This window comes from Heterodontus francisci, chromosome 5, assembly GCF_036365525.1.
Source record: "Heterodontus francisci isolate sHetFra1 chromosome 5, sHetFra1.hap1, whole genome shotgun sequence".
In the NCBI taxonomy this organism is placed as follows: Eukaryota; Metazoa; Chordata; class Chondrichthyes; order Heterodontiformes; family Heterodontidae; genus Heterodontus; species Heterodontus francisci.
Window position 1 is genome coordinate 49,543,469 of NC_090375.1, and position 18,712 is coordinate 49,562,180.

Consider the following 18,712-nt stretch of genomic DNA (forward strand, 5'->3'; position numbering starts at 1 on the left):
GGCCCTGGATGCTCTCGAGTTAAGAAAGAGGGGTGATCTCAGTTAAGCACACAAAATTCTTACAGGGCTCAACAGGGTTGATACAGGAAGGATGTTTCTCCTGGCTAGGGTTCTAGACCAAGGGGACAGAGTCTCAGAATAAGAGGCAAGCTATTTAGGACCAAGATGAGGAGGAATTTCTTTACTGACGGCAGCGAGTCTTTGAAATTCTCTACCCCAGAGGGCTGTGGAGGCTCAGTCAGAGTACGTTCAAGGCAGAGATCAACAGATTTCTCGATATTAAAGATATCAAGGGATACGGGGGATAGTGCAGAAAAATGTGTTGAAGTCGATCAGCCATGATCTAGTTGAATGGCAAAGCAAGCTCAAGGGGCCAAATGGCCTACTCTTGCCTCTATTTCCCAAGTATATATTGCACCTAACATTGCAACATTTCAAAACTTTTCACACAATGTCTTAATTTTCAGGTGCTGTGGCTGATACAATACAGGTAAATAATGGCTATTCAGAACCAGCAACTTTCAATAAGTTGAATACATCTGTTTTTAATGGTAATGATAGAACTGGATTTCCTGAAGAAACATTCCCTTTGAATATGAATTTCATTCTGATCACAATCTCACATAATATAAAAAGGTATAAGATACTGGCTTGGGCAGACTGAATAGGTGGCAGACAAAGACAGTGGATGAATGCTTTGAGATATTTCTACAACCTATTGTCTCTGTTTGAACAGCCACTTTATTTAAATATAGAGTGGATAATCCTACCAAGAAACTCATCTAATCTCAACTGATGCTGTGCTGACACAAGTGGCCTGAAAACCTGACACGCTTCAGATTGGTGAAGTCTTTATCCAATGTCACTGGTGTCCATCACAGCTGGCTGAGCTGAATCTAAATTTTTGCTTCACTTTCCAACTTAATCTTGATCTGCATGACTGTTGGCACTTTAGCACATAATTCTCTAAATATGCATCATGCAATGACAATAAGACACACGCCATTCTTAACTTATCCAAAATAGACAATTATAAACACCCTTTGGCCAAGGACACATCTCTTGCTCCAAAACGTAAGAAGATATTCATTACGTCCAGAATGCCAACTGTTCTACACTAGTGTAGATATTACAAGTGTCAGACGACACCCCACATCCAGCAACCCTTCCATTTGGTGCTCATTCATAGTGAGCGAAAGCAAGTACAGATTCACAAACATACTTTGGAAGGGATATTAAATTACTATATTGGGAAAGAAAATTGAGAGATAGAGACAATAACAGAACTGCTTGATTTGTCTTTTTCACCTGTGGAGATAAGGGAGAGCCTTAATTTTCCTTAAAGTAGGGGGTCAAAAGAGGCCATGGTAATGGGATGGAGTGAAGATAGATCCTGACAGGTGAATCATGCATGGGCTCTGACTGGAGTAGGCTTGATGGGCAAATAGCTCCAAACTTTGTTCAACATTGCATAATTACCCTTTCTTTGTGTTTCCTATCCTTATTTTTCTGTTTCCTGGCACAGAATTCTTTGAGCTGTTCATCCATACCCATGAGCATGTCTTCAAAGGATTCCTGACATGAAGATCTGTGCAAACAAAAAAAGTGATCCACAAAATTCACGAAGCATCAACTGACAGTTTTAAAAGGGCCTAACAAATTGCTCATTTCCAATCCTCACTTGGCGTCTAGAGCTTAAAGAAAAGTAAAGTGGTAGTTTGGTGGGGCGAGTGTACTTTATTCAAAGTATTTCACAATGAGGGAAGCATTAACAAAATGCAGTTTATACAGTGTATTTAACAAAGTCTTGCGGGGGGGGGGGGGGGGGGTTCACAAATTGATTTATTGAAAATAGATTCTAAGCCAGGAAGGGAGGGATTAAGGAGATACCTGTGACCCCCTGTCCAAGTGATAGGTTTTGAGAAGGTGATCCCATTGAAACTTAAATTCTTACAGGGCGTGACAGGGTGGATCTACACAGGATGTTTCCCCGGCTGGCGAGTCGAGAACCAGGGGACAGTCTCAGAATAAGCCTGAGAATTTAAGACCGAGATGACGAGGAATTTCTTACCCGAGTCAGAAGGTGGATCAATGCTTGGTGTCTTGTCACATCCAGTCATGAATGGTAGTGGACAATTAAACAATTAACAGGAAGAGGCTCCAAAAACATTCCCATCCCCCAATGATGGTGGAGCCCAACATGTCAATGCTAAAGACAAGGCTAAAGCATTTACAACCATCTTCAGTCAGAAATGCTGAGTGGAAAATTCATCTTGGCCTCCTCCTGAGGTCTCCAGCATCACAGCTAATTTGTGAGCAAGGCACTGAAAGGCCAAAGGCCCTGACAATATCCCAGCTGTAGGACTGAAGACTTATAATCCAGAACTGGCCACGCCTTAGCTAAGCTGTTCCAGTACAGCTACAACACAGGGATCTACCCAATATGGAAAAGTGCCCAGGTATGGCCTGTCCACAAAAAGCAGGACAAATCCAATCTAGCCAATTAGTGCCCCAGTCTACTCTCAATAATCAGCACAATGATAGAAGGTGTGGTCGACAGTGCTATCAAGGGACATTTACCCAGCAACAACCTGCTCACCAATGCTCAGTTCAAGTTCCACCAGGGCCACTTGGCTCCAGACCTCATTAGTCTTTTTGCAAAGATGGACAGAGCATCTGAATTCAAGTGGTGAGGTGAGAGTGACTGTCCTGGAGGGGGGCGGGGGGTTACCATTGACCAGAAACCTAACAGGATCGACCATATAAATAATGTGGCTACAAGAGCAGTTCAGAGACCGGGAATTCTGAGTAACTCGCCTCCTGACTCCCCAAAACTTATCTGCTACCTACAAGACACAAGTCAGGAGGGAGAGGAAATACTCTCCACTTGCCTGGATTGGTAGAAACATAGAAAATAGGAGCAGGAGTAGGCCATTTGGCCATTCATTATGATCATGGCTGATCATCCAACTCAATAGCCTGTTCCGGCTTTCGCCCCATACCCTTTGATCCCTTTAGGCCCAAGAGCTGTATCTAAATCCTTTTTGAAAACATTCAATGTTTTGGCCTCAACTGCTTTCTGTGGTAGTGACTTCCACAGGCTCACCACTCTCTGGGTGAAGTAATTTCTCCTCATTTCAGTCATGAAAGGTTTACCCCGTATCCTTAGACTATGACCCCTGGTTCTGGACTCCCCCACCATCGGGAACATCCTTCCTGCATCTACTCTGTCAAGTCCTGTTAGAATTTTATAGGTGCAGCTCCATCAACACTCAAGAAGCTCAACATAATCCAAGACAAAGCCTGGCTGATCGAAACTCCATCCACCACCTTAAACATTCACTCCCTCTACCATTGGCATACAATGGCAGCTAGGTGCACCATTTATAAGATGCACGGCAGCAACTAGCCAAGCGTCCCTTGGCAGCATCTTCCAAACTCGCGATCTCTACCACCTAGAACAAGATCAGCAGACACATGGGAACACCACCAGCACCTGAAAGCTCCCTTTCAAGTCACACAGCGCCCTGATTTAGAACCATAATCGCTGTTCCTTCAATGTTGCAGAGTCAAATCCTGGAGCTCCCTCCCCAACAGCATTGTGGGTGTATTAATACCACATGGCACACAGCAGTTCAATGTGGTAGCTCACCACCACCTCCTCAACAGAAATTAGGGATGGATAATAAATGCTGGCTTTGCCAGCATCACTCATCCCAAAAAACAAATACAAAAAAATCCCCATTAAAATCATTACTCTCACTCAGCCTGACTGTTCCCCCAGCATGGGCCTCATCTCAACTCCCTTAGTTCAAGGGACACAGATTTGAATGGACAACTAGTTTAGCCATTCACTGCCAGATCTGGCTGGACCCCAAAGCACCAATGAGTCCCACTCTCGTCAATATTCCAGGACCAACCTGAATGAAAAGATAACTTCCAGCTTCTTTACTGCAAACTGTCTACTTAAACACCCCCCCCCCCCCCCTCGGCTTCAACAAATACAAGGAGCTCAGACTTGTCATTAAGATTGAGACCATCCAATCAGATGAGTCAGTTCCCTCCTTTCGCTAGCCCACATCTCATCTAAGGTTCTGCCCTCCCCAGCCCTGAACTTTTATCTTTCTCTAGTTTCTCCCATCTCATCTTGTTCATGAGACTCACCTCCTGTTCTTTCGACTTATTTCCCCCGATAGCACTGACTACCCAACTTCTCTTCCTGGTTCCTATGTTAGCTGATATTATTAATGCCTCTCTCTTCAGGCAATGCTTCCTATTTACTTCTAGACATCACACCTCTCCTGAAGCATACAAGACTCTGAAGGCACTTGACAGCATAGATGCTGACAGGCTGTTTCCCCTGGCTGGGGAATTGAGAACAAAGGCACATCTCAGGATAAGGGGATAATCATTTAAGATTGAGATGAGGAGAAATTTCTTCACTTAAAGGGTTGTGAATCTTTGGAATTCTCTACCCCATAGAGTTGTGGATGCGCCAGTGAATAGATTTAAGACACAGATCTCTGGACTCTCAGGGAATCAAGGGATATGGGGAGTGGAGGCCGAAGATTAGCCATGATCGTACTGACAGGCAGAGCAGGCTTGATGGGAATATGGTCTACTCCCACTCCTATTCCTTATATTATGAAATCAAAATCTTGACCCCTCTTTCCTTGGAAACTACCAGCCCATCTCTAAACTCCCTTTTCTCTCTAAACCTGCTGTCTCCTTCCAAATCTATGTCATCATTCCCAGAAATCTATGTTTGAATCCGTCCAAATAGGTTTCCAGCCAGTCAGATTACTGACATGACTCTCAAGTTGCAAATAACATTCTATGTGACAGCGTCAAAGGTAAACTCTCCTTTCTCGACCTGTCTGCAGCCTTTAACAAGGTTGATCACAACATCCTCCTCCAATGTCTCCATCATCCATCTGGGTGGGACTGCACTCATCAGATTCCATTCTTAATTAATTTTAGCCAGAGAATCATTTGCAATGCCTTCTCTTCCCATCCCGCAGTTATCTCTAATGTCCCCAAGGACCTATTCCTTGGCACCATCGTATTTCTCATCTACAAGCTGTTCCTCAGCAATTTCATCTGCTAACACGACGTCAATTTTTACACCTTGTAGTGTACCACAAGGATCAGTGCTGGGACCCTTGCTGTTTGTCATATATATTAATGATTTAGACGTGAATATAGGAGGTATGATCAGTAGGTTCGCAGATGACACTTCTCTCAACCCCGCCACTGTCTCTAAATTGTCAGACTACTGGTCTGACATCCAGTACTAGCACAAATTCTGTTCAACTAAATATCGGAAAGGCTGAAGTCATTGTCCTCACCATAAGCTCTGCTCGCTAGCCACCAATTCCATCCCTCATCTATTTTGACCTTTGTAACATCACCCAACTACGCCCCTGCCTCTGCTCATCTACTGAAACCCTCATTCGTGCCTTTGTTAACTCTAGTTTTGACCATTTCAATCCTCTCCTGGCCAGCATTCCATGCCCTCCATAAACTAATCATCCAAAACTCTGCTGCCCATATCCAAACTTGCACCAAGTCTTGTTCACCGACCACTTGCTGCATAAACAATGATTATTTTAAAATTCTCATCCTTATTTTCAAATTCCTCCATGGCCTCACCCCTCCCCAACTCCAACACCCTCTAGTCCCACAAATCTGCACTCCTCTTAACTCCGGCCTATTCAGCATCCCCTATTTTAATCACTTCAACATTGGTGGCTGTGCCTTCAGCTGCCTAGTCCCTAATGTCTGGAAATCCCTCCGCTTCTCAATAGCGCTTTCTTCCTTTAAGACGCCCCTTAAAACCCATCTGTATTAATATCTTCTTATGTGACTTGGGGTCATTTTGTTTTATAATGCTTCTGTGAACCACCTTGTATTTATATAGCACCTTTAATGTAATAAAGCATCACAAGCGGTCATCAGACTGCTTGCCCAACAGCCAGTACTGGATGAGCAGAAATTTTCCTGAACGAAATTGGGAAGACAATATGCAAGCAGTGAATTGCTGAAAACAGTTAAGATGAGAATTATGATCAGGAATATAGGGGAAAATATTTTCACTGGACAGTTGGTAACATGGAGTGTCCTACCAGAAAACACAACAACAATAACAATAATAACAACAACAATAATATGCAAGAAGCAGAGGATGATGGTCAAGGGTTGTTTTTGTGATTAGAAGCCTGTGACCAGTGGTGTACCACAAGGATCAGTGCTGGGACCCTTGCTGTTTGTCATATACATTAACGATTTAGACGTGAATATAGGAGGTATGATCAGTAAGTTCGCAGATGACAAGAAAATTGGTGCTGTCGTAAATAGTGAGGAGGAAAGCCTTAGATTACAGGACAGTATAGATGGGCTGATGAGATGGGCAAGTAAGATGCACCGAACAGTGGCAAATGGAATTTAATCCCGAGGTGATGCATTTTGGGAGGACTAACAAGGAAAGGGAATATACAATGGATGGTAGAACCCTAGGAAGTACAGAAGGTCAGAGGGACCTTGGTATACTTGTCCATAGATCACTGAAGGCAGCAGCACAGGTAGATAAGGTGGTTAGGGAGGTATATGGGATACTTGCCTTTATTAGCTGAGACATAGAATATAAGAATAGGGAGATTATGATGGAGCTGTATAAAAAGCTAGTTAGGCCACAGCTGGAGTACTGTGTGCAGTTCTGGTCTCCACACTATAGGAAGGATGTGATTACACTGGAGAGGGTGCAGAGGAGATTCACCAGGATGTTGCTTGGGCTGAAACATTTCAGCTATGAAGAGAGACTGGATAGGCTAGGGTTGATTTCCTTAGAGCAGAGAAGGCTGAAGGGAGGGGACCTGATTGAAGTAAACAAAATTATGAGGGGCACAGATAGGGTAGATAGGAAGAAACTTTTCCCCCTCAGCAGAGGGGTCAATAACCAGTGGGCATAGATTAAGGGAAGGGGCAGGAGGTTTAGAGGGGATTTGAGGAAAATCTTTTTCACCAAGAGGGTGGTTGGAATCTGGAACACACTGCCTGAAGGGGTGGTAGAGGCAGGAACCCTCACAACATTTAAGAAGTATTTAGATGAGCACTTGAAACACCATAGCATGCAAGGCTACGGACCAAGTGCTGGAAAATGGGATTAGAATAGATAGGTGCTTGATGGCCAGCACAGACATGAAGGGCTGAAGGGCCTGTTTCTGTGCTGTATAACTCTGACTCTCTAATGATGAAAGCAGAATTCTTAATACAGCCTTTGAAAGGCAAGTGGATAAATATTTGAATTTTTTTTTTGAAAATGGATATGGGAAAAGATGCAATTGAATGGATAGCTCAGAGCTGGAAAAGACAACAGGGCAAAAAACTTACTTCAGACATTAATTTGATTTTAAAACACCTCTCACTTTTAAAACATATTGCACAAGACATTTTTTACCTCTTAAATAAGTTTCCTTTCACTTTCTTTTCTGTCATGCCATAGCTCTCCTGTAACAAATAATGCACTATTATACAAGAATGGTGACATCAAACTACCACAGGGAAGCCGATTTTAAGTTTAGACAATGATATACTATGTAGCGAAAATCATTTTTATTCTTTGTTCCTAAATAACCAGACAGCTGATAAATCCCAAGTCTTCCATTAACCCCACTACCTGCCCCGCTATAAACTTTCAACAACAATCATTAAAAGGTTCCTCTAACCTTCCCCTCATTTGGGGTCCAGGAAAGGCTCTGCTTCCAATCAGCATAATTTCCAGGGCTCTCCCAACAACTTACTAGGTAAATGCACTAAACAGCATACTACAAAGCTACAAGGTCTCAGGTTTGATCAGCACTGTGTTGGATTGGCTGATCTCAGGCAGCTATAATGCTATGAATTGTTTCAGCATCATTGGTCAGAGTTTTGGCTATCAACTGAATCAGGCTTGGCCTCGATACCCTCCATGATAAATCTGCAGCCTTGGGTCATGAAAGGAATGGCAAAATGGGTCAGATACTGGAGGCTGGGCAGCACCCTGAAAGATGCATAGCTGCGAGGAGCAGCAGCTTTAGAAAACAAGAGCACATTGGCACGATGGGGAAAAAATGCCAGCTAGCATAATTTTAATCACAAATTTACCTTTTGTTCGATTTTTACTTCTTTGCTGATTTGCATCTCTGAGGTGTCTTCCTTGTGTTTTTTGTTCAGATTATTTCCTGCCAGATTATTTTTGCGTTTCCTACAAATACAATTTTTTTTAAAGAATAAAATGAGAAAGGGGAATCACAAATCCTGGTTTGAACTTACGAAAGCAGGGTGCCTGCGATTTCATGCTCCACAATACAGGCGGACACAAACCAAATCATCGTAATGCTAAATAATTACTTGGTTTCTGTGGTTGAGAAGTCTCTGACAGGCCTTCAATTGAAGGCCACACAACAGAGTGTGGAATATCCATAAATCATTAGCCACTGACTCCTACCAGGATGAAAACAGTCAGAAAACTGCAGCTGATCCATCAGCATAAAACAATGAACTAAGGACTTGCATTTGGATGCAATTTATTGGCCATATAGGTACAGAGTACAAAGGTGCCTGTTTTATGGAGGATAATTCCCAATTAGTGCCTTCAGCTCTTGGCCAGGAACAATATGCTTAGCAACCAGACAAGTGACAGATTTAGAAAGCTGACCAACTACAGGCTTGAATCATTTTCCGGAAAGTTTGAGGAAACCAAAAGAAAAATTAATCATCAAGTTAACACCTCACTCATTTAATTTTTAAATTCAAGTAATCTTAAAATGCAATTCATTTAGTTATTTTACAATTACTTAATAGAGTGAATATTTACATAACTGTAGACTTAAACGGTTCACAATTAATACATTAAAGAATGGAAATGCTGAGTCATTAGTCAAAATGCACATTAAATACCCAATTGTACGATGAATCCAAGATCAATAAGGAGCAACTTATATTTATATAGCACCTTTAAATAAATAAAATAAAACATCCCAAGGTGCATCACAGAAGCATTATCAGACAAAGTACAACACCAAGCCACAAAAGGGAGATATTAGGTCAGATGACCACAAGCTTAATCAAAGAGATAGGTTTGAAGTCTGCACTGAGTGTGAAGGGAGTTTGGTAAGTGAGTGAATAAGGGTACTCTCAAGAATAGTTTCCGTTTTATTTACATCTAGCAATTAATTGAAATTCTTGTTTCAGTTAAGAAGTTAGGTTTCTTGCAGTTTTAAACAGGGGTGTACCAACATAGAGTAGCTGTAGCTAATTAGGTAGCTAGCTTAAACTAGTTTCTGAGCTGTGGCAGAGCTGACACAGCACTGTTTTCAGAGTGCTGCTTGTCTGCAGAGTGCTGCTGGAGGGCACAGTGTGTGGTTATGACTAGGTGAGAAGGGGTTCCCTCCTCAGCCTTTGCCTGGTTTAACCATTAACAGGGTTTAATTTTAAAACACCGTGTTTTTAGCTCCTCTTCAGTGAATCCTTGTTCACTACTCCAATTGTAAGGCAAAAAAATCAGAACAGGTTTCCTTAAACAAGAAAAGTGGAAGTTTATTAATCTTAAACTCTAGACTGTTTAACAACTACGAATATGCAATGTGACCACAATAGCATGCATACACGATAAACACACATGCACATGGAGACAGAAAAAGTAGAAGCAATAAAGGGGAGAAGTTTGAGGCAATATCTGGTAGTTACACTCCTTTAAGTTCAATGTGGAGTCTTTGGTTGCTGGTAAGTCATGCAATTCGTTGGGGCCCACTTCATGTTTCAACTTGTTCCGATGTAGGAATCTTTTCTCTCGAGGTTTGTGTGTCTTCCGTGGGTCCGATGTCTTGGAGAGAGCGCGCGCGAAAGAGATTCCAGTTGAAATAGCCTTGTACTTTCTCTGTGGTACAGTTCAAAAAACCCCAGGTTGTCAAGTGCCGAACTCCTTATTTGGAACAGTCTCTCCTGCAAGGTTTGTGGATTGTAACTTAGCAGTCTCTGAAGGTATTAGGAAGCACATTCCAATGTCTGGCGATCAAAATCCATTTGGGTTAATTGGAACAGGGAATAGTCCCTGGTCTCCACAAGCAGCGTCGCTTAGTATGCAAATGTCCTTCCTGCCCAGTGTCTGGTGATCTTCAAACAAGTCATTTGTTCACTCAGCAACAGTTTAAAATCAATGTTCATATGACAAAATTAACATGCCTCATTCTGGGCAGGTGGGGGTCTACATGATAGTATTAAGGAGGGAGTTTGGTAAGAAGGGGTACTATAAAATCAAGAAAAAAAAAATTTGAGTGCACAGAGTGTAAAGTGGGAGTTTGGTGCATGAGGGAGAAGTTACTTTTTTCTACCTTTTTTTTTTAGCCTCCAGTAGCTGCCTCTCTCTTCTGTACAGGGGAAGAAGCTGGTGGGTAACTGGTAAGTTATTTTACTTCTCATTGTCATAGAATGTTTTTAAAGTTATGTTATGGCAGGTCAGCTCAGCCAAGTGGAATGCATGCCCTGCAGTATGTGGGAAGTCATGGACGAATCACGTGTCCTAGACGAACACATCTGCAGGAAGTGTCACCGGCTGCAGAAGCTGGAGCTCCGGGTTTCGGAACTCAAGCGGCGGCTGGAGTCACTGTTGTGCATCCGCGAGACAGGACTACATGGACAGCATGTTTAGGGAGGTGGTCACACCACCGGTTAGGAGCAGGGAGGAAGAGAGGGAATGGGTGACCACCAGGCAATCTAAAAGAACCAGGCAGGCAATCAAGAGTCCCTTGAATCTATCTTGCTTACTAATCTGTTTTTCATTTTGGATACTGGTGAGAGTGATGGTTCCACAGGGGGAGTGCAGCCAGAAAAACATCCATGGCACCACAAGTTGCTCAGCTGCATAGGAGGGGAGGAAGAGGAGTGGAACAGCAATAGTGATAGGGGATTCGATAGTCTAGGGATCAGACTGGTGTTTCTGTAGTAGTCAGCATGACTCCAGGATTGCCTCCCTGGTGCCAGGGTCAAGAATGTCACGAAGCAGCTGCAGGACATCCTTCTGGGGGAGGGTGTACAGCAAGAGGTCATGGTCCACATTAGTACCAATGACATAGGTAGGAAGATGGATGAGGTCCTGAAAGCAGATTTTAGGGAGTTAGGAAGGAAATTAAAAAGCAGGACCTCAAAAGCAGTATTGTCAGGATTACTCCCAGTGCCACGTGCTAGTGAGCATAGGAATAGGAGGATTGATCGATTGAACATATGGCTGGAGAATTGGTGTAGGAGGGAGGGCATCAGATTTCTGAGGCAGGTGGGACCTGTAGATGGACGGGCTACAACTTAACAGGACCGGAAGTAACATCCTCGTCAGGAGATTTGCTCGTGCTGCTGAGGAGGGTTTAAACTAGCTTGTCAGAGGGATGGGAACCTGAGGGATTGCTCAAATTGGAAGGAGGTAAAGCTGATAACAGGAGGTAGAAAAGTAGCAAGTGACATTAGAAAGCAGACAAAGAAAGGTGAGCATCAACAAGGCTTAGAATGCAGATTGTCAAGACAAGGTTAAGGGCACGCTACCTGAATGCACACAGCATTTGCAACAAGGTAGATGATTTAAAGGCCCAAATAGAGAGGTAAATGGGTATGATCAAATTGCCATAACGGAAATGCAGCTACAGGGTGACCAAGACCGTGAACTGAATATTTAAGTATATTCGATATTTGGGAGGGATGTCAAAAAGTAAAAGGAGGTGGTGTTGCGCAGATAATAAGGGATGCGATCAGTAAATTAGTAAGGGAGGATCACAGATCATAAGAATAAAATGTGGAATGTGTTTGGGTGGAGCTAAGAAACAGCAAAGGGCAGCAAACATTGGGAGGTGTTGTTTATAGGCCAAATAGTAATAGTTGTGTGGGACATGGTATTAATCGGGAGTTTTTGTTTTTATTCGTTCACGGGATGTGGGTGTCACTGGCTGGGCCAGCATTTATTGCCCATCCCTAATTGCCCTCGAGGTGGTGATGAGCTGCCTCCTTGAACCACTGCAGTCCTTGGGGTGTAGGTACACCCACAGAGGTGTTAGGAAGGGAGTTCCAGGATTTTGACCCAGCGACTGAAGGAACGGCAATATAGTTCCAAGTCAAGATGGTGTGTGGCTTGAAGGGAACTTGCAGGTGGTGGTGCTCCCATGAATCCGCTGCCCTTTTCCTTTAAGGTGGTAGAGGTCGCGGGTTTGGAAGGTGCTGTCTAAGGATCCTTGGTGCGTTGCTGCGGTGCATCTTGTAGATAGTACACACTGATACCACTGTGCATCAGTGGTGGAAAGACTGAATGTTTGTGAATGGGGTGCCAATCAAGCAGGCTGCTTTGCCCTGGATGGTGTCGAGCTTCTGGAGTGTTGTTGGAGCTGCACCCATCCAGGCAAGTGGAGAGTACTGCATCACACTCCTGATTTGTGCCTTGTAAATGGTGGACAGGCTTTGGGGAGTCAGGAGGTGAGTTACTCACCGCAGGATTCCTCGGCTCTGACCTGCTCTTGCAGCCACGGTATTTATATGGCTACTCCAGTTCAGTTTCTGATCAATGGTAACCCCCAGGATGTTGATAGTGGGGAATTCAGCTATCGGAATGCCACTGAATGTCAAGAGGAGATGGTTAAATTCTCTCTTGTTGGAGATGGTCATTGTGTGGGACGAATGTTACTTGCCACTTATTAGCCCAAGCTTAGATATTGTCCAGGTCTTGCTGAAATTCTACACGGACTGCTTCAGTATCTGAGGAGTTGCGAACTTGTGCAATCAGGGGCGAACATTTCCACTTCTGACCATATGATTGAAGGAAGGTCATTGATGAAGCAGCTGAAGATGGTTGGGCCTCAGACACTACCTTGAAGAACTCCTGCAGTGATGTCCTGGAACAGAGATGATTGACCAACAACCACAACCGACTTTCTTTGCGCTAGGTATGACTCCAACCAGTGGAGAGTTTTCCCTGATTCCCAGGGCTCCTTGATGCCACACTCAGTCAAATGTTGCCTTGATGTCAAGGGCAGTCACTCTCACCTCACCTTGAGTTCAGCTCTTTTGTCATGTTTGAACCAAGGCTGTATTGAGGTCTTGACCTGGGTGGCCCTGGCGGAACCCAAACTGAGCATCACCTAGCAGGTTATTGCTAAGCAAGTGCGGCTTGATAGAAGGTGTCATCAACAGTGCTATCACTTTACAATGACAAAGAGTAGACTGATGGGCCAGTAATTGGCTGGGTTGGATTTGTCCTGCTTTTTGTGTACAGAACATACCTGGACAATTTTCCAAATTGCTAGGTAGATGCCAATGTTGTAGCTGTACTGGAACAGCTTGGCTAGTGCACAGTAAGTTCTGGAGCACAAGTCTTCAGAACTATTGCCAGAATATTGTCAGGGCCCAATAGCCTTTGCAATATCCAGTGCCGTCAGTCATTTTTTGATATCACGCGAAGTGAACTGAATTGGCTAAAGACTAGCATCTGCTATGCTGGGGACTTCAGGAGGCAGAGATGGATTATCAACTCGGCACTTCTGGCTGAAGATTGTTGCAAATGCTTCAGCCTTATCGTTTGCATTGATGTGCTGGGCTCCCCCATCATTGGGATTGGGGATATCTGTGGAGCCAACTCCTCCTTTTTGTTGTTTAACTGTCCACCACCATTCACGACTGGATGTGGCAGAATTTAGATCTGATCCATTGATTATGGGATCGCTTAGCTCTGTCTATCGCATGCTGCTTACGCTGTTTGGCATGCAATTAGTCCTGGATTGTAGCTTCACCAGGTTGACACCTCATTTTGAGGTATGCCTGGTGCTGCTCCTGGCATGCCCTCCTGCATTCTTCAATGAACCAGGGTTGGTCCCCCAGCTTGATGGCAATAGTAGAGTGGGGGATATCCCAGGCCATGAGGTTACAGATTGTGATTGAGTACAATTCTAGTGCTGCTGATAGCCTACAGAGACTCATGGATGCCCAATTTTGCATTGCTAGTTCTGTTTGAAATCTCTCTCATTTAGCACAGTGATAGTGCCACACAACATGATGGAGGGTATCCTCAATGTGAAAATAGGACTTTGTCTCCACAAGGACAGTGCAGTGGTCACTCCTACCAATACTGTCATGGACAGTTGCATCTACGGCAAGAAGATTGGTGAAAACGAGGTCAAGTATATTTTTGCCTCTTGTTAGTTCCCTCACCACCTGTCTAGCAGCTATGTCCTTAGTTAACTCGGCCAGCTCAGTCAGTAGTGGTGCTACCGAGCCACTCTTGGTGATGGACATTGAAGTCTCCCACCCAGAGTACATTCCGTGCCCTTGCCACATCAGTGCTTCCTCCAAGTGGTGTTCAACACGGAGCAGTACTGACTCATCAGCTGAGGGGGCGCAGTAGGTGGTGAGCAGCAGGAGGTTTCCTTACCCATGTTTGACCTGATGCCATGAGACTTCATGGGGTCCGGAGTCGATGTTGAGGGCTCCCAGGGCAACTCCTTCCCGACTGTATACCACTGTGCCACCACCTCTGCTGGGTCTGTCCTGTCAGTGGGATAGGACATATCCGGGGATAATGATGGCGGCTGGGACATTTTCCGTCAGGTATGATTCCGTGGAGTATGAATGTCAGGCTGTTGCTTGACTAGTCTGTGGGATATCTCTCCCAACTTTGGCACAAGTCCCCAGATATCAACAAAGAGGACTTTGCAGTGTCGACAGGGCTGGGTTTTCCATTGTTGTTTCCAGTGCCGAGGTCAATGCCGGGTGGTCCATCCGGTTTCATTTCATATTTAGTTCGTAGCTGTTAGGTACAACTAAGTGGCTTGCTGGGCCATTTCAGAAGGCATTTAAGAGTCAATCACATTGTGGGTCTGGATTCACATGTAGGCCAGACGATGTAAGGACAGCAGATTTCCTTCCCTAAAGGACATTGGTGAACCAGATGGGTTTTTACAACAAATCGACAATGGTTTCATGACTAACTTTTTTTTTTAAATTCCAGATTTTTATTCATTGAATTCAAATTCCACGTTCTGCCGCAGTGGGATTTGAACCCACGTCCACAGCACAATACTCTGGGTTACTAGTCCAGTGACAATAGCTCTACGCCACCACCTCCTTTAGAGAAGCATGTAGCATGGGTAATACAGTAATCATGGTGAATTCAATCTGCATATAGACTGGGTAAACCTAATGAGCACTAATGCTGTGGAGGACAGGTTTCTGGAGTGTGTTAGGGACCATTTTCCAGAGGAATATGTTGAGGAACCGACTAGAGAACAGGCTATTTTAGATCTATTATGTAATGAGAAAGGGATAATTAATAATCTGGTTGCAAAAGAACCTTTAGGGATGAGTGACCGGAATATGAAGGTATAAAATTCTATGTTTGAAAGTGAGGTAGTTCAAACTGAAGCCAGGATGTTAGCTTCATAATTTCCTTTGTTCAAAGTTATGAGGGACAAATTGGGAAAATACATTAAAAGGTATGACAGTACATAGGCAATGGATAGTCTTTAAAGAAATATTACACAGTTTACAGCAACTACACACTCCTTCAAGGCACAAAACTCCTCAAAAGAACAGCAGTCAACTGTGGCGAATAAAGGAAGTTAAGGATTGTATAAGATTAAAAGAAAAGGTCTATAAAGTTGCCAGAAATAGTAAACTGAGGATTGGGAGGATTTTAGAATACAGCAAAAGGAGGACGAATAAACTGATAAAGAAACGGGAAAATAGAATATGAATAAGCTAGCAAAAAAAGGAAACGTTAGGCTAAGACAAATGTGGGTCCATTACAGGCAGAGTCAGGAGAATTAAGATGGGGAATAGAGAAATGGCAGAGAAGCTCAATGATTACTTTGGGCTCAATTTTACCTCAGGCGGATGGGAATTCGCCACCAACATGCAAGTCGGTGGCGAACCCGCTTCCGCCTGGTCCGGGGATCCGTACCGCATTTTATGGGTCCCCAGGCGTTAACTGTTCTGAGGCGGGACTTCCACCCGCTTGAGGGAGGAGGTCCCGCCTCAGTGAGCTGCCAGACAGTCAGCGGACCGGAAGCTCTTAGTCCCAGCAGCGCCACTGGCAGCAGTAGCCACTGCTGGAACTGCAGCCCAGCCGAAGCCATGGATCCAGGAGGCAGTAAGTAGGGGTTGCCTCACCAGGGGGATCCGTCTTCCTTGGTGAGGCTGGAGTGGTCGTTTTGGCAGGGGTTGGGGGGGCACGGAGGGGGCATCTTGGGTCCTGGGAGTGGGTTGGGAGGCTGGGGCGACCCTCAAATCGGGCACCCTATGCGTGATTGCCATGCCCCCCTGCCTCGGGGCATGGAAAAGGCCAGCAGCTATCGCTGGGCAGCCTTTCACATCCCCGACACACTCGCTTGTCACAGGTAAAATACCCGCGGAGACGGGCAAGGGCCCTTAAGTGGTTAAGTGGCCACTTAAGGGCCTTGATTGGGCTGCTGGCCGTTTCCCACCCTACCACCCAACGCTGTAAACTTGGCCGGAGGTGGAAGCGGGACGGGTAGGCGTACCGGAGCCTCCCGCTCAATTTTATGCCGCCCCCACGCCACCATCCCACCTGCTGGGGCGGCGTAAAATTCAGCCCTTTGTCAGTCTTCACAGAGGAAGATACAAGAAATCTCCCAGAATTAGAGATCCAAGGGATTAGGGAGAATGAGGAATTGGAGGAAATTAGTATTAATAAGGTTGTTTTTTTAAGAAATTAATGGGGCTGAAGCTGATAAGTCTCCAGGACCTGATATTCTACATCCCAGAGTGTTGAAAGAGGTAGCTATGGAGATAGTGGATGCACTGGTAATCATCAAGTTCTAGATTCTGGAGCAGTTCCTGCAGACTGGAAGGAGGCAATGTCACCCCACTATTTAAAAAGGGAGGGAGAGAGAAAACAGAGAATTACAGACCTGTTAGCCTTGCATCAGTCATTGGGAAAATGCTAGAATCTATTTTAAAGGATGTGATAAATGGACACAGATAACAATGATCTGACTGGGCATAGTCAACATGGATTTATGAATGGGAAATCATGTTTGAAGAACCTGTTGAGAGTTTTTTTTTTTAAGGATGCTACCAACAGAATTGATAAAGGGGAGTCAGTGGACATGGTTTTACTTGGATTTTCAGACGGCTTTTGAGAAAGTCCCCAGAAGAGGTTGGTTCGCAAAATTAAAGCACATGGGACAGCAGGTGATATACTGACATGGATTAAGGATTGGTTAGCAGACAGAAAGCAGAGAGTAGGAATAAGCAGGTCCTTCTCGTGTTGGCAGGCTGCGACTAGTGAGGTATGGCAGGGATCAGTGCTTGGACCCTAGCTGTTCACCATATATATCAATGATTTGGACGTGGGGACCAAATGTAGTATTTCCAAGTTCGCACATCATCTCACCTAGTTTGTGTCATATGTTGTGAAGATGCAGCAAAGCAGCTTCAAGTGGATTTGGACAGACTTAGTGAGTGGGCAAGAACATGGCAGATGGAATATAATGTGGAAAAATGTAAGGTTATCCATTTTGGTAGGAGGAATAGATGTGCAGAGTATTTCTTAAATGGTAAAGAGATTAGAAAGTGTAGATGTACAAAAGGGACCTGGGTGTCCTTGTCAATAAGTCACTGAAAGCTGACATGCAGGTGCAGAAAGCAATTAAGACGACTAATGGTATGTTGGCCTTTATCACAAGAGAATTTGAGTACAGGAGTAGTGAAGTCTTGCTTCAATTGTATGAAACCCTGGTTAGACTGCACCTGGAGTACTATGTGCAGTTTTGGTCCCCTTACCTTAGTAAAGATATTATTGCATAGAGGGAGTGCAACGAAGGTTCACCAGACTTGTTCCCGGGATGGCAGGACTGTCCTATGAAGAGAGATTGGGGAAACTGGGCCTGTATTCTCGAGTTTTGAAGAATCAGAGATGATCTCATTGAAACCTACAAAATACTTAAAAGGATAGACAGGGTAGATGCAGCTATTTCTCCTGGTTGGGGAGTCTAGAACCAGGGGACACAATTTCAAGTAAGGGGAAGTCATCTAGTACAAAGAGGAGAATCTTTTTTTTTTTAAACTCAGAGGGTTGTGAATCTTTGGAACTCTCTACCCCAGAGGGCTGTAGAAGTTGTTCAGTCATTGAATATGTTTAAAGCAGAAACTGTCAGATTTCTAAATACAAATAACATAAGGCAATATCAGGATAGCGTGGGAAAAAGGCACTGAAGTGGATGATTAGCCCTGATCTTACTAAATGGCAGGGCAGGCTCAATGGGCTGAATTACCTGCTCCTATATTCCTCTGCAAGAGCAGGGGAGCAAAAACGGAACACGAGGGAGAGAATCCAGACTTACCTATTTTCCATAGGTCCACAAACCTACTGCAAATATAGACAGATGAGGACACCAGTGCCCCAAGTGACCAGACATTGATCAGCCGGATAACATATGTCACAGGATGCTTTAGCCCTTAATTAGGCTACCAATATAAAGTTCTTCTCTGCATTGACTGCGTTACAAAATTTCATTCAATTGTTACCTGTGACTTGGTTCTTTTTCAGCCTTGGGTTGAAGTGGTGAATTATGTTTTGAATTCTTGTTTTTCTCATCTTTATGGTCCTTTTTAGATTTATTGCCCTTTTTCTCTTTCTCCTCATCCTTTGATATGGAACCTTTCAGACCTGAAATATAGGTATTGA

The 18,712-nt window shown here is 44.1% G+C and overlaps 1 protein-coding gene across 1 annotated transcript in view; it reads right to left on the minus strand.

The window, feature by feature from the left end:
* Positions 1-18,712, minus strand: part of LOC137369830 (DNA topoisomerase 1-like) — a 215,935-nt gene that overhangs the window by 165,156 nt on the left and 32,067 nt on the right. Inside the window, exons 3-6 of the mRNA XM_068031408.1 lie at positions 18,553-18,694; positions 8,143-8,242; positions 7,457-7,506; positions 1,480-1,588 (exon numbers count right to left, since the gene is read on the minus strand). Of these exons, the coding sequence (XP_067887509.1) occupies positions 1,480-1,588; positions 7,457-7,506; positions 8,143-8,242; positions 18,553-18,694 (401 nt within the window). The remainder of the gene's footprint in view (positions 1-1,479; positions 1,589-7,456; positions 7,507-8,142; positions 8,243-18,552; positions 18,695-18,712) is intronic.